The sequence below is a fragment of the Macrobrachium rosenbergii genome, chromosome 45, assembly GCF_040412425.1.
Source record: "Macrobrachium rosenbergii isolate ZJJX-2024 chromosome 45, ASM4041242v1, whole genome shotgun sequence".
Classification (NCBI taxonomy): domain Eukaryota; kingdom Metazoa; phylum Arthropoda; class Malacostraca; order Decapoda; family Palaemonidae; genus Macrobrachium; species Macrobrachium rosenbergii.
In genome coordinates, this window is record NC_089785.1 from 32838510 (window position 1) to 32855179 (window position 16670).

Consider the following 16670-nt stretch of genomic DNA (forward strand, 5'->3'; position numbering starts at 1 on the left):
TAATAGAAGAAGCCTCCACCCGCTCCGAAGGAAAAACTCCCCCGGGCGGGAAGAGACTTCGAGATGAAGCCGGTCCAACTCTCCCCGTGCCCTTCCACAAACGAAGAAACGTAAGAGGAAGGGGAGGGGGAATCCTCACCCGAGGGAGAGGGAGCAAAACGAGGAAGTTCGTTGGGAGGTAGAAACGAACCCGAAACATCGGCCACCAACGGGGTCGTCGGGGGCGTATTTCCCTCGGACGACTCCTTGGTAGGCTTACGACGGTAAGATCTCCTCCCTTCGAACTTGCCCCATTGCTCGGAGGACCACAAACAACACTCATTACAAGTAGAGTCGCGTGAACACACCCGCCCCCTGCAAGATGTGCAGAGAGCGTGTGGGTCCACATCGACTCTAGATCTAAAGGAATTACACTTTTTTCCTCCCACCCCAGGACACACACGCTGGGGATGGGAGGATTTAGATGATTTATCCATAATACAAAAAAGAAAAAGGAAAATTCCCACCAAGAATGATGAAGAGAAAAATGCAGTCAGGCAGAGAGCGAAGAACAACGTCCGTGCGCTACGACGGCCGAAAGCAAATTGGAATGTTTACATCCGGGCAGGCGGTGCTCCCGCCTCCCGGACAGTAACTGCCTAACCACCTTGTTGAAGTTCAACGGCCGTTTTCCAGCCTACGCCTGAAAGTATCTCCTAATGTAAAGGACCGAGGGTTTGTATATTGTGTCGGAACAAACATTGATACAACACTGCTTGCATAATTTCACTGTAACCTTCTATGCTTTAGTAGGGTACATAACACAAGAGTAGAATTATAATACATGATAATCCAAACACCACAGCAATGAAAATTGTGAAACAGCAACACATTATAAACCTGGCTAACCCTACAACATGAAGATGGAAAAAGTGCATACAAAGTTACTCGTGAGCAATTATGGAGTATATAAAAAGTAAGTGAAGGCAATATCCTTGATATTTTCAGTCTTTCAATGAACCTTATATTGATCCTAAATGCTGATATGCTGATTGGTCCCTTACTTGAGATAAATGGCTAATGCTTTGTCATGCTTGTCGATGTTGGAGTACAAATGCGCCAACGCCTGAAGCAAAACAAGGTTATTTGTGTTTCGAGCAAGTGTTTCCAGAACTGCATTGATCACAAACGACACATTGTAGAGGTGGCCAGGCCAGTCTTGCACCACTTGAAGAAAACCCTGTAGGAAAGGCCCATTAAAATTCAAATACAATCTGAAAACACGTTACATTATTCATAAACAACAGGCACAGTATACATAATAGCAATGGAAAATTATAAACAATCAAGTTAGTAGTAAGTCCAATCACCAAGGCAATTTTCTCCCTCACACATCTGCATTTTTATACAAAACATAATTTCATGAGGCTCCATGGACCAAATCCTTTGTAAAGTATGACGATTATTGAAATGAAAAATCTTAATACTGTAACTGAAATTCTGGATTATAATCATAGCAATCTGGGACAAAAATGCGAACCAAATACAGTAATACTACCGCATGGTCTGTTTGAAGCAAGTCTAAGAGTACAGTCTGATACACCACAGGGTCTAGATTCACACCCTGGCCAAGAGGCAGGTGAGGGCTAAGCACTCGCAGCTGTCTTACACGATTAAACCGAACTACTGCCTCTTCCCATAATGCCTTGTCAGAACCTGATGAAAAAAATTTTGGTTTTAGCTAGTAAAGCCTGCTAAAGAACTTGTCATCAACACAATTACAGTAGTATCATAAACCAATAATAAGATAACCTTTCAAAACTGTCAGGTTGTGTCAGCAATATCCCTTCCTGAATACAATCGCACTTGCCTAATATTCTGGTACATAATTTGGCAGCTTCTTGGTAACTTCCATGGGCCATCAGGTGGTCTAAATACATGCGGCCTATAGTCAGGACGTTGTAGCGATGCACTTCTCGAGATGTCTCCACCAACTGTTGAAAACAATCAGCTCAAACTTCTGTATTACTTTCAAAATTAGGCTTACAAAATATTACACACGTTACAGTAGGCTATGTACATTCAGGCTAATGTCCTTAATCTTTAAGGAAAATACTTGGGGTGGAATTTTTCAGAATCACAAGAGACCATACAAAGCAAATCTTACTTCTAGAGCATCAGCAAATTTCTCGTGCTCCAAGAGCCACTCGATACGGTCATCTGAGCTACGTGGCTTTGCGACAACAACATCTTGTGGGCAAACGATGTAGAACTGCCTGTCTTCCACTAGACTTACTGCAAGGGAAAAATTCCAAATATCAGAAACATAAAATAAATTCAAAACTTTATGTACATCCATAACAATGATCTGAGTACAAGCAATTTACACAAGTACTGTACAACAGTTGTAGGCTGTACACTTTTCACACATCACTAATAGTTTTTCACTGTACATTTTAGTCTCAGTGTTTTAAGGGATTAAAAATTCATGCAGCTGAAGAGATTTGATTCTTGTTTTATCTAAGTCACCATCATCATAAACAGTTTTGCATTAGCTTTTCCCTTTACAGGGTTAGATGTATAAAATAAGTTCTGAGTCTAGGTCTTTATCTATCCACTTTCTGTGATTTCCTGGGCCTTCTACAGTATACTTACTGCTTACTTGACCAGTGGCTCCTCATCCCTTCTCATAATGTGTCTCATCAATCTCAAACTTTTTTCAGGCTCTGGACACCAATCCTCATTTGCAATACAATCTTCCCACTGCACTCCAACAATGAATCTCTGCATTCTATGGTCACACCTTTCAAAGCATCCTCAAATTTCCTTGTTGGTAACTTTCTACAGTGTGGAATTGTACAGGCCTTTTGTATCCACTGTACGTCAGCTCTCTTTTCTAGAGACATTTTTAGCATAGAGTTTTTTTATTTGTAAAGAGAGAGAAAGTGTATGTAAAGAACATGCCAGTTGTTTTCCTTTAAGTAATGTATATAAAGTACTGGCTGGTGTGTTGGGATCAAATAGTATTTAAAAATAATAGTTGGAAAGTGTTGTGATCAAATTACATGTGATAAAGTTTCTGAGATGTGTCCAAAATCAGGAACATAAATCAAGATACCAAAACCTGAGATAATCTGGGCATTTAAAGAAAAGATGAAAGGAGCAGTCAGTTAGAGAAGTAGCAGGCATGGAAGAAACAGGACAAGAACTACTGGGAATGATCAGAGACTCATGGAGAAAGGGCACACATGAAGACTTGGACCAAATGGGAATTCAAATGTTAGAATAATCATATACAGAACACATTTAACTTGGAAAAGGGAAAATTTCATGTAAAATTACTCATGACAATGACATGAAGTAACCAGTGTTACAGTAACAATTACACTGTAGTGTTGCATACCTAAATGATAGTTGGCAGGTTTATATTCCTGATAGCACCTGATTCCAAGCACATCCTTTGAAATCTCTTCGAAAGTTCCTTGAAGCGGTTCCAAGACTCTCATCTGAGGCCTTCGAGAGTCCACTCCCAGGCTTGCTAACGAAAGATCTGTTTGCTTGTTGTATGCCAAAACTACCACATGTTCATCCAGAGGCCCAATCCCACAGACGTAAAAATCAGTTGTAAACATGTACACTGGAAAGAGAAGAATCTACAATTATTCTCTAAGCAAAAATGTTATACGGATCTACTTACAAAAAACCCAGTAAGCGAGAAGGGTAACTGCAGTACCTGCCATATGTTTTGTGTGGCACTCTTGTAGAAAGCACTAAAACTTTTCTGCAGCATCCACTGGGTTCCAAGCTGTATCGCTTTCTGCCTTTTACTTTTATCTACTTCCTTGGGTCTCTGCTCACCAAACTCTCTAACTTATTTAACTTTAACATGCTGCAGTTTTTTAACGGCTTATTTTAGAAAAAAAACTTTATCTAAACCTATGAGTCTATAGACTAAGAGTGATTCACTGGTCTGAAGAACTACTTTATAATAAATATCACAATTTTTGAAAGTAATTTGTATTTTTCCTAACTATACAAACCTGAGGTCCTTTCATTAGGAATTACTTTCAGCATAGGCTGAAAAGGCCATTAAACTCTTGAGCAAGGTGGTTAGGCAGTAACCACCACCAGGTAGGTGGGAATACCCGCCTCCCCAGATGTAACCATTCCAGTTTGCCTTTTGGTCCAGGTTCAGATTGAGGGGTGGCATGAGACGGGCATAATATGTAATGTAAAGGACCTCAGGTTTGTATAGTTAGGAAAAATACAGTTTACTTTCAAAAACTGTGATTTGTTTCAACACGATATACAAACCGTCAGTCCTTCACATTAGGGAGACTCACTGGTTGGAGGGAGGAATCTGAGTGAGTCTCCTGAGCTGACTGGAGTTCTGCACACCTGGGTTATGCCTCCTGGTCAAAAGAGCGAGGAGGAGTACCGTGCTTCTGACATATTGATTGGAGTGTAGGAACTGCAAGATCAAATGTCAGGTACTGGACCTTTTCACGAGTGAGGAAACGTAACTCCTACAAAATAGGCTGGGAGGATCTAGAGTCGGAGGCAGTAAGGAAAAGCCAAGATAGGGTTCCCTTATTACCAGTCTCTCCTTCCTCCCCTTGCTAGAGGAAGGAACAGAATTGCTTCTATGATTCTATAAGAAAAATGGAACGGGTGCTTGATGTGTAGTCTTACTGCATCAGCACCAGATCCAGTAAGTATTAGTTCAAGCCCTATTCTCATCCCGAAGGAGGAGAAGTTGGAGGACGGGGAAGGAGGAGGAAGAGAGGACAGTCACTCTCGATGTCCTTCTCACTTCCAGAACCAACACCTTAGGCGAGATGCTACTTGTCCTCTTGAAAGAGCCGGGTAAGACAACAAAACTTGTTGAGCAGCCACCACAAGACCAAGGAAAAAAGGTTCCAAGGGCCTGTGGGCAAGACCACAGGAAGACAAGAGTGTGGTCTATGAGACCACATCTTGCTTCCAGACCGACAGAAACTTCCGGAATGCGAGGGACAGACCAAGCCATTGACTTTGTGAGCTCTCAAGGTGGAAAGTACTGGTATCGTTGTTGGCAGTTGCCGAGTACCTCCTTCGATCGCTACATGAAGCCAGGAGAGAGATGTGTCCTTAAACACTTCTTCCTTGAGAGAGAGAGTACTAGCGAGAACGTCGACAACAACCAGGTTAGGAATGTCGAGCCTTTTCGGAAAGTACCACAGCTCCCTAATAAGACAAAGTAACGAATGATCTGGATCAGCGACACAAAGTCCAAGGAGGAGGGGAACAAGGACTCGAACCTGACAATAGATGCCGATAGATTCAGAGTCCACTTAAGACATCCGAGAAGGAGTCGAGGTATTGCTCTCCATCCCTATTCTTCCATCTTCTACGGCAAGGGCAGAGCAAGATGAGAGACAGTCCTAAGAGGGCACATCTCTATCCGACGACTCTCGTAAGGGCGCATGCAGAGCACAGGACATTAACCCTAAACAAGAGTCACATGCCACCAAGGGAACAGTTCCCTGTGACAGCACGACCAAAGTAGCTTCTCATCCATAGCTAAGTCTCGACTGAGGAGAAGAAGGCTACTTCAGATAGAAGACTACGTCGCAAGGGCCTATGTTCTTCACAAATGAAAGGCAGAGATGCAACCCTCGGCAGAGAAGACGAGGAAGTCCAGACTTGAAGTGCGACTCTGACCTGAGAAGAAGTTCTGTCAATGACACCCACCAGCGAAGACGGATCCAATCCCTGGGACAGTGTTGCAGAGGGCTTCAAGAGGTATCCAGCTATATCCACTGCCACTCGGCGAGAAAGCCTGTGCCTGCAAGGAGAGTTGGAAGGTCTCTCAGTCCTGAACACATAGGGATGTACTCCCTGAGAAACTACTTCTTGTGTAGCTGCTACAGGAGGTTGGGTCAAGCAGAAGTCTTCTCAATGTCTTGGCTATCAAGTCGGGGAAGAGGTGAAGTCTTCAAGCATTTCTCTGTAACTCGGGGTGAGCAATGCTTGTGAACCCCTAGCGAAACAGACAAATATGGAAGGAAAAACATATATCTCCATTTTTTCCCAAAAAGACAGCGGCCCCTGGGTCTGGTACGGAGGAGCGAGAAAAGCTACCCACTTGTTCTGCAAGGAGGCAACAGAAAGATGGTAGGGGTTTCTCAGTCGAGCAGTCCCTTTGTGAATCTTTATGAAGAAAAGAGTGAGCAGCACGTTCCGTCTCGATCACTCAAACCAGAGGCCAAGCTCGCCTACCAATACATCCCCACCAGGAATGCATTTCGTTAACTGAGCTGTCAAGTGCGCTACAGAACACTTGAGTACCTGCAAATGTCGACAGATGAAACAGGAGGAAAAAACGATTCCCTTTTGTTTGTCGACAAATGCCACTACTGTGGTTTTGTTGTTCAAGAAAACCAGTGAGTGTCGCAAAACTCATCCTGAATTCTCGGATGGCCAAAAGGCTGCCCTGAGCCCAGGACGGTGATGAGAAGGTACTAATCGTCTCAGTCACACACCTTCAAGACAAGGTCTTACAGGTGTGCGCCTATTCCTCAATCGGTGAATCCATAAGTAGACCCAAGATGTGAGGGGAATATGCAAGCATATTCGAAGGTTCCTTCAATCAAGCATTAGCCTAACTCTTTTCTCATACTACAAACAGGAAAGAAGGAAGGAGGAATGGAAGCAGACCTCCATTCTCCACCATGGGGAAGCTTCTGCAAGATGACAGGACACTGAGACAATTAGCTCTAGCCAGGCTGGCATTTCCGGAATCGCGAGCACGGGAGAGGAAGCGGGATGGAAGTTTGATGAAAAGAATTGCCAAGACCTTAGGGAAATAGATACTTCTCCTGAAGGAATCCCTTCCCAGGTCTCAGCAATGTTGCTGCCAGCTCCAGAGACTTGCTAAGTATCATTTCATCCAGGCATCAGCAGTAGGAGAACTTCTTCCCAGGTGACACTTCTTTCTCTCTTCCTTTCTTCCCTCCTCCCTTATGGAAAATAGGGTAGAAAGAGACAGTTATGTGCACTTTCCTAGAAGGGAAGAAGAGGGCTATGTGTTCCACAATCTTCTTCTGAAGCCTGGGACTTCTAGGAGTTGAGGGGGACTGGTTTGAACTCAAGGTCGAGTCGGGATGATTAAGACCCAAAGGTCTTCGCCATTGTCCAAAGGACAAGGCAGTGCCCTGGTAAGAATCTTGATTACCGAAGTGTTTAGCAAATCTCTGAAAGAGAAAGGCAGAACCAAGTAAAGGTTTGTTCCTAAGGGTCGAGCCAACTCGGGACTTACGAAGCTGGAGATCTGAATTGGGACAAAGTACTTCTTAGCACCAGAATTGCCCACAGAACTGCAGTCGGCAAGACCCTCCAAGGCAAGAAGAATTTGCATTTTGTTGAGGCAGAGGAGAAGCTTGGTGTCTTGAACTGAATGAAACCCTTTTCCGAAGAAAAGAATTCATCTGGTTGAGAATGCCCTCGGAAGCAAGGACCACGGTAGTCCCTGACATTGGGGGAGTCGCGGTCCTGTCCTGGGGATCCTCATGCCGATTAGTCGGCGCGAAGTTCTCCAAAAAAACGAGGGCGATCGCAACTTGAAGAGGAAGACACTTGCTGCTTCCGAAGTGTGAAACTCCTGTACCTCTCCCCTTAAAGAGAGATCTTGACAGATCCCATGAAACCCTCCTCGGCCACCTGGTTGTACTACGAAAGAATCGGGGGACCGACACCCAAAGCACGCCAGGCAGCCGAACTCCAAAGATAAGTTCGTTGGAGCTCTCTCTGTCTGTCTTGCGCCTCTTGGAACAACCGAGAGGAAAAGAGAACAGGTGAAAAGAGAGAATACCCCTACCTGTCCTGCCAGTAAGACCAGCAGGAGAGGCGGACCGTGAGCAATAATCAACTAAAGGAGATTACTGCCACACGGGGGAAGAAGAGTGTTTGTGCTGTGACAATGCGCTTTCCTGGGAAAAGCAGAAAGTTCACTCGAACAGAGCCGAGACCCCCATTCGGAAAAACCAAGTGGGGCCAAGCCAAGACACACCAAACCGAGCCGATCACACCAACACGATCCAACTAGGTGGTATGTGGTGGACTGGAAGGCAGGTGAGGCGAGCCAAGCCGAGCCGAGCCAGTCTTGTAAGCATGACCAGGGGCTGAGCAGGGTGGGCAAACCGAGCGAGCCGAACCGAGCCAATCGCATGAACACAATCGGCACTGGACAGGGCGGAACTCGTCTGCCGTGAACTAGCGCTAGTTCCCGAACTTTAAACTCCTTCAAGGCAGAGGCCCCTCGAGAAGAAGGTTCAAAGGGAAATTCTGTGTCTGCTATCCTGCATGCTTGAACCCTAAGGTTCAAGACACAAGGATGAAACCCGGCCAAGCAACCGAAGCAGCTGGTGGGCAGTATCAAGACACCTGGCATCTCGGCACCCAGACACCTGGCGCCTCGGCACCCAGACACCTAGGTGTCTCAGCACTTTCTCTCGTCCTGTGCCTCTCATCAGAAGAGTGCTTGTGATTCATAGAATTCGAGCGACCCACAAGACTCCCAAAAATCGGGAGTGGCTGCTTTTGGTTTCCTAAGAAACTGAAAAGAGCCAGGCACGGAACCAGTCTTAGACGCAGACTTCCAAGACTGGCAACGAGGGCGCAGCCTTGAGAGGCCACGCTCTCACGGCCCTCGAAACGCCAGACCCCACAGGAGAATGTGAATTGGTTCCCACCCTCGGGCAGAAGAGCCAACGAGAGAAACTTGTCTCCCAGAAGAGAGCAGTCCCTTAGAAGTCCCGCAGGACTCCCGAAGGAAACCTCTTCCCTGCTTCTTTTGGTGTTCGAACTAATTGGATCGAGACACCAGGCTGGGAACCTGACCGAGAACTGGTAAGCACTCAGGGAGCGCTTGTAGTGCTGGCAGGAAGAGCTGAGACACCTGGGTGCCTTGGCCCTTTCTCTCGCACTGGTCCTGAATTGGGCCGGGGAGAGTACTTTCCAGACCAGATCGGGATACTCGATATTCCACCGAATCTTGAGCACTCAGAGTGGCTTGTGAACGAGCGCCCGAAGCAGCCCCGTCTTAGAGGTGGAACCTCTAGGACTAGGAATGGGATCGCAAACCCAGGTCTGTGGCTCCTGAAACACAAAACCCAGGGCTATGCGAATCGGTTTCCTAACCCGAAGGTCGGGAAGAGCCAACGAGAGACCCACTGCCTTCTTAGAAGGAGGCAGTCCCTAGACGTCCAAGGGCATCAAGGGTAAAAAAGCAGCCTTACTCTCCCTCAGCCGACGGAAATCTGTCTGGATTCCGGGACCCCCTTGGACCTCGGGAAAGGAAGGGAAGAGGCAGCAGAAGACGGAATCGAAGATGGGTTGAAGAAGACGGCGGCTACTTCCACAGGGCGGCTCCCTTCACCTCCACTCCGACATCTTCTACAGGCTGGTGGACATGAAACATTGTAACCTCCAGGGCAACTAAGCAGGAACATAACGGAAGCGGCCCAGGACACGATCACCAGGAGAAGCAGCAGGCACAATCAGGACAGCCGATGCAGGAGCTACGGTAGCGGTTCGGAAGGCAGGAGCTACCGCAACGGCCAGGAACGTCACTTCCACAGGGCAACTTCCTTCACCTTCACTCCAACATCTTCTGCGGGACTCCTTCATGCGAGATATCTCCTGAGATATCCAGCCAACTACTGCTGTGTTAACCTGAAAAAAATAGCAAAGATGATTAGAGAGGGAAACTCCTCTTGCTACGAGGGTAACTGCCCTACACAGCAAGAGGAGGTACCCAAGAAGAGGTCGCCTGACCGCCACCCCCCTCACGGTCTTCGGCCAACGAGCGAGCAAAGGGAGCGAAGGAGAGAGATCTCTACCAAAGGAGAGATAAGGAAGAACCTACTGGGAGAGAAAAGGATGGAGGGGAGGCCACCAAGGGCGCCGTGGAAGCATAACTTACAGACGACGGCCGCAAACTCCCACCCGCCCCGCAACTCTCTAAGCGCGGGCAGTGAAAACAACACTCAGCACAAGTAGGAAGGAAGTAGTCATGCCCTTGTACACAGAGGGCAGGAGCTCAAGAAGGGGGAGCTCAAGAAGGAAGCGAACTCGTACATCCCGATCAATGTAGGGGAGCAAAGATATTACATCCCAATCTAATATTTCTGATTGTACAGGGGAACGCCTTCAGTATAAGGGCTACTGGAGAGAAGCGTTACCACTTGGTTATACTCCTTTAAATACGCCCTTGGCTGTCAAACCCAAGACAGCGCAGAGGAACAACGGCTATACAAGGTTATCACAAATCGTGGGTTTGTATTAATAAATATCAAACACGTAATATATACACAAAAATACATTAAGATCCCACCGGGATAATAAGAGCTTAATGACAGTCAGGCGGAGAGCTACAAAACCAAGTCTGCAATGCACGATGGCCGAAAGCAAACTGGAATGTTTACATCCGGGCAGGCGGGTATTCCCGCCTATCTGGCGGTAGTTACTGCCTAACCACCTTGCTCAAGAGTTTAACGGCTGTTTCCAACGTATGCGGAAAGTAATTCCTAATGTAAAGGACCTACGGTTTGTACTGTATATCGTGTCGGAACAACACACAGTTAGGGAAAACAATGTTTTTACAGAAAATGACAATGTCTACGCAAACCCATTAATTGTAAAGTGCTTTATGCTGAGCATTAGTTCTCCAAGCAATTCCAACTTGCTAAATCCTTAAAGACAAAGCCCCTACTGCTCATGCCCGAACCACCTTTGAGCATCCTGCAAGGCCTTATTCTTCTGTACCAGCCTTAACTACAATGAGCTCAGGGCAGCGAGGAAGATACTAAGTGGTGTGATTACTGGGTTTGTATAAAATGTATGATTTATTTTATAAAAACAATACTGTACTTGTTCATTACATATATGTTAATCATAAATACTCTTCATGGCCAAGATAAAAGACAAGTGCTAAGAGTACAGACTGTAAGGAAAGCAAAAGATCTGGTTGGAACCAGGAACTGTTGAGAGAAACTTTAATCATCAATGGCAGACTCAGAGCAATGGGTTGTAAATAACAGTCCAGAACTCCAAATACAAGCCGCTCACCAATCACAAGACATGAAATACTCCAAAATACATGCCTTCAATGTATACCAGCTACAAGGAATGAGGATGAATCCCATGTCATTTCCAGAATGACACTATCTGCCTCACCACGGCAATCACTCCCACTGAGTTCACATAAGAAGATTTAGGGGTAATGTCATGTACAAAAAATCTTGAAAAAAGTTTTCTGACTATGACAAGTACCTGCCCCAAGGGCGGTAGAGGTCTCCAAACTGACTTAAGAGGGCATGGGAATTGTAATCCTTGATCTTGAACTGCATGAGGTCTTTCTGTAAAATGTCCAGGTAAGCATGAGACATCACTGGATGCAGCCAGTAAGAATTAGTGTTCTTCAAGATCAAAATATTTCTGCAACAGGTATGAAGTAAGAGACAAGAAAGAAAAAGGCTGAAGTCTAGGTTTGCTGACAATAGGTCTTGATGGCTCTTACCAAACAAAGGAGACTGTACTTGTCAGGACATAAAGAAGAAATAGCAAAGGAATCGCCGAACGAACCACACTTCCATGTAGACTGAGTCTTAACTATAGTCATGAGTACAGAAGCCACCCCACTTACAAATGAGTTATAAGTGTCAAATCATCACTGAAATCCAAATCATCTCCTAAATCCACAACACACGTGTACATTGTGGTAGGCTAAGTTTGGGTTTGTATGATGAAAGATGGGTTTGTGTGAATTGATTGTTTTGTTTTTGCTATTGTAATGTTTTTTATGTTTTGTATGTCATGCAGGAGTTAAGTCTGTTTTTTCTTTTTTTTACTTGCAGTTTGCTGAGTGTGTCAGGACAGTGTGACTTGCTCCCATTCAACCAAAGGTGTAAGCAGCTGCTTACCTTGTGGTTGTAGCATCCCAAAATAAAAAAATGTACAGAAGTTGATGCAGTGGATTTACTCAGAGGACAAGGGATTAGAAAATTATAAGACAGGACACTTACCGGGGAAGAGCTGTTGAAAATGGAGGAAGGGATAAAGCAGAGAAGTGGTAAGGAACATAGAGAACATGAAGCTGCCAGATCGCAGACAAGGAAACATAAACACTTGTTGACGCAGCTCTTCTTCCTGTTCCTCCATACATGACACTAAACCCTAAAAGGTGTTGATCTTGACACACTTGTCGCAAAGAAAGTTCGACAGTGTTAGAAAGGTGGGAAGGATAGGAAAAACTAGATGTTGATCTCTCCGGTAGGAAGGATAGCGACAAAATCCAGAACTGGCTGGTATTGAGCAAGTTAAGTACCAATCTGAAGAAGTCTAAGAGACCATAGCTGTGGCAGAACACTACGGATTTAGGTTAAAAATTAGGTTTAGGGTTCTTTTAGGTGGTTGTGGTAATATTAAGGCTGAAATAGCTTAAGTTACAGTTCTGTAGGGTTAAGGTTCTTTTGTTAGAAGGGCAGGGGAACTATAGGATTCAGACTGAGTAGAATAAGTTTTGATGAACTATAGTGATAAGGTTAGATAAGCCTCTGTTCTGCAGATTAAGATTTATTAATCATGGGTAGTGTTAAGGAAATAAATCAGGTTAAGGAAAGTCAAGAGTTTTATTTAGTAACCTCTAAATTTGTTCCTCTCATCCTATTCAACTGTGTAGCTTGAAGAAGCCCCTACAACATGTTATTGTAATAATTCTGCTATTTTATTCCCACTGTGCAAACATCAATAAACATTTGCCTAAAAGGGCTTTAACATCCAGAGGAACCTTCTATAGAACATAATATTCAAATCTGAACAAAACAACAAAATGGAGAGAAGGAAGCATCAAATGATGACAAACACAAATACATATAATAACAATACTGTACAAGTCACGCATACAAAGGCAATGGTGCAAGGTGCTTTAAAGAAGTACAGTACAGGCAGTCCCCAGTTTACAGCGGGGGTTCTGTTCCTGACAGCGCGCTGTAAGCCGAAAATTGCGGTAAACCAGAATATCATAATTATAATGGGAATAAATAATGCTTATGGCGCCATTATAGCACCTTACTGCGCCATAAAACGGGGTAAAGGCACCGTAAAACGGGTAACGGCGCCAAGAGCCAAGCTCTGTAATGTTGGAACGCCGTAAACCGAGACAGCCGTAACCCAGGGACTGCCTTTATAAGAGCCTGTTCTAAACTTAAGAACACTTTCAAGACCAGATTAAGTTTTAACATTATTATTGTCACAATGACCAGTTTCAGAAGTCTCTTCTTCCCTTTCCAGCAAAATTATGATATTCATGAGTTTAGAGAGACTAGAATGCTACCTTAAGAGTGCTGTGCACCATTGCAGTAACATCGATGAAATTTCTCTAGTACTGTAGTGACTAACGCCTATATGCCTTTACAATTACCTATTAATTTCTTTAACTTTCCCATTCTAATTTATTATCTTATTACTCTATCTTTTTTATATTTTTCTCTTTTCATTTGATTACTAGGGAAGCTTGCTTGGCCTCTTCAGCTTGTCCATATGCACATAAGTCAACGCTACACAACTAGAAATTTTGCCAGAGTACATACATACCAATCTCTAGGTAATACGGCGGGAGATCGACCAACCCAGGGGAGACTTTCGACAAGGGGCTTGCTCGCTCTCTTACTCGACACACCTTCACAGAGTCTCCCCATCCCACAATCAGAGTTCGGGAATCAGGCCAGCAAAGATGTGGTGGGTACTGATCACAGGGCAGGCTACATAAGGGAAAAAGTCGTTAATTCACTATTTTCTTGGATGAAGACCACACATTAATAAACCAAAACATACTGAGTCTTTATCATAATGGCCTAAACAATGCATCAATTCACTATTATTATTATTATTATTATTATTATTATTATTATTATTATTATTATTATTATTATTATTATTACTTTTCAGAAGATGAACCCTATTCATCAGGAGCAAGGACAGGGGACACTGACTTGAAATTCAAGCTTCCAAAGTAGATGGTGCTCACTAGGAAGTAAGAGAAGGTAAAGGGAAATACGGAAGGAAGGGATTTCACTTATTAAAATCACAATTTTCTAAAGCAAACTGTATTTTCCTAACTGTACAAACCTGAGGTCCTTTACATTAGGAATTACTTATGGTGAAGCTGGACAGGGTCATTAAACTCTTGAACAAGGTGGTTAGGCAGTACCTACCATCAGGTAGGCAGGAATACCCGCCTGCCTGCATGTAAACATTCCAGTCTGCCTTTCGGTCCATGTTCAGATTGAGGGGTGGCATGAGGCGGGCATAATATGTAATGTAAAGGACCTCAGGTTTGTACAGTTAGGTAAAATACAATTTACTTTTAAAAATTGTGATTTGTTCCGACATGATATACAAACCATTGGTACTTTACGTTAGGAAGACTCACTGGTTGGAGGGAGGAATATGAGTGAGTCTCTTGAAGTGACTGTAGTTCTGCACACCTGGGCTACTCCTCCTGGTTGAAAGAGCGAGGAGTACCGTGCCTCTGACATATTGATCGGAGTGTAGAAACAGCAAGATCAAATGTCAGGTACTGGACCTTTTCGCATGAGTGAGGAAACGTAACTCATACGAAATAGGCTGGGAAGAATCTAAGGGTTGGAGGCAGTAAGGAAAACCCGAGATGGGGGTTTTCCTTATTGCCAATCTCTCCTTCCTCCCCTTGCTAGAGAAAGGAGCAGAGTTGCTTCTATAATTCTTGAAGAAAAATAGAATGAGTGCGCGATGTGTGGTCTTAAGGCATCAGACGCCAGATCCAGCAAGTGTCAGTTCAAGTCCTATTCTCATCCCGAAGGAGAAATAGGAGGATGAGGAAGGAGGAGGAGAGGCCAGTCACTCTCGGTATCCTTCTCACTTCCAGAGCCAACACCTTAGGTGAGATGCTACTTGTCCTCTTGAAGGAGTCGGGTAAGGAAACACAACTTGTTGAGCAGCCACCATAGGACCAAGGAAAAAGGGTTCAAAGGGCATGCGGGCAAGACAGAAGGAGGAAGACTAGAGTGTGGTCTATGAGACCTCATCTTGCTTCCAGACCAACAGAAACTTCCTGAATGTGAGGGATGGGCCAAGCCATTGACTTCGTGAGCTCTCAGGTGGGAAGTACCGGTATTATTGTCACTAGCTGCTGAGTACCTCCTTTGACTGCTTCACGAAGCCAGGAGAAAGATGTGTCCTTAGACATTTCTTCCTTGGGAGAGATAGTACCAGCAACAACACTGACGACATTCAGGTTAGGAATGTTGAGCCTTTTCAGAAAGTATCATAGCTCCCTAATAGGACAAGGTAACAATTGATCTGGATCATCAATACAAAGTCCAAGGAGCAGGAGAAAAAGAAGGACTCGAACCCGACAATAGATGCCGATGGATTCAGAGTCCACTTACGACATCCGAGAAGGAGTCAAAGTATTGATCCCCTTCACCTGTTCTTCCATTTTCTACGCCAAGGCCAGAGCGAGATGAGAGATGGTCCTAAGAGGGCACATCTCTGTCCAATGACTTTTGTAAGGGCGTGTGCAGAGCAAGGGACAGGAACCCTAAACAAGAGTCACATGCCACCCAGGGAACAGTTCCCTGGGACAGCAAGACCGAAGAAGCTTCTCATCCATTGCTAAATCTCGACTGAGGAGAAAAAGGCTACTTCAGATAGAAGACTAGGTCGCAAGGGCCTACGTTCTTCACAACTGAAATGGAGAGAAGCAACCCTCGGCGGAGAAGACGAGGAAGTCCAGACTTGAAGAGCGACTCTGACCCAAGAAGTAGTTCCATCAAAGACACCAACCAGCGCAGACGGGCCCAGTCTCTGGAACAGTGTTGCGGAGGACTTCAAAAGATATCCAGCTATATCTGCTGCCACTCGGCGAGAAAGCCTATGCTTGCAAGGAAAGCTGGAAGGTCTCCCAGTCCTGAACACACAGGGATGTACTGCCTGAAGAACTGCTTCTTGTGTAGCTGCTACAGGAGGTTGGGTCAAGGAGAAGTTATCTCGATGCCTCGGAAGCAGAGCTATCAGGTCTGGCAAAAGGCAAAGTCTTCCAGCATTTGTCTGTAACTCGGGGTGAGCAATGCCTGTGAACCCTAGCGAAATCACAGTTTTTTAAAATAAATTGTATTTTTCCTAACTATACAAACCTGAGGTCCTTTACATTAGGAATTACTTTCAGCGAAGCTGGAAACGGCCGTTGAACTTTCTAACAAGGTGGTTAGGCAGTTAACTACCATCCAGGAGGCGGGAGTACCACCTTCCCGGATGTAAACATTCCAATTTACCTTTTGGCCCAGGTGTCAGATTGAGGAGTGGCACGAGGTGGGCATGAAATGTAACGTAAAGGACCTCAGGTTTGTATGGTAAGTAAAAATACTATTTACTTCAAAAAACTGTGATTTGTTCCAACATGACATACAAACCGTCAGTCCTTTACTTAGGAAGACTCACTGGTTGGAGGGAGGAATCTGAGTGTCTCTATGAACTGACTGGAGTTCGCTACACCTTGTGTTCCCTTCCTGGTTGATAGAGTGAGGAAGGGAAAACTACCTCTGACAAAATGATCGGGTTGTAATAAACGCGAGATCAACTGTCAGACTTCTGGGTCCCTTTGCATGAAT

General features: G+C 44.8%; 1 protein-coding gene across 5 annotated transcripts in view; it reads right to left on the reverse strand.

The window, feature by feature from the left end:
- The window catches only part of lt (vacuolar protein sorting-associated protein light), a 64685-nt gene that overhangs the window by 24967 nt on the left and 23048 nt on the right, over window positions 1-16670 (reverse strand). For all 5 annotated transcript variants that reach the window (XM_067088963.1, XM_067088960.1, XM_067088959.1 and 2 more), the window contains 6 exons: window positions 13615-13781; window positions 3383-3616; window positions 2147-2274; window positions 1850-1973; window positions 1538-1695; window positions 1044-1219 (listed from right to left, as the gene is read on the reverse strand). In XM_067088963.1, coding sequence (XP_066945064.1) covers window positions 1044-1219; window positions 1538-1695; window positions 1850-1973; window positions 2147-2274; window positions 3383-3616; window positions 13615-13781 — 987 coding nt within the window. The remainder of the gene's footprint in view (window positions 1-1043; window positions 1220-1537; window positions 1696-1849; window positions 1974-2146; window positions 2275-3382; window positions 3617-13614; window positions 13782-16670) is intronic.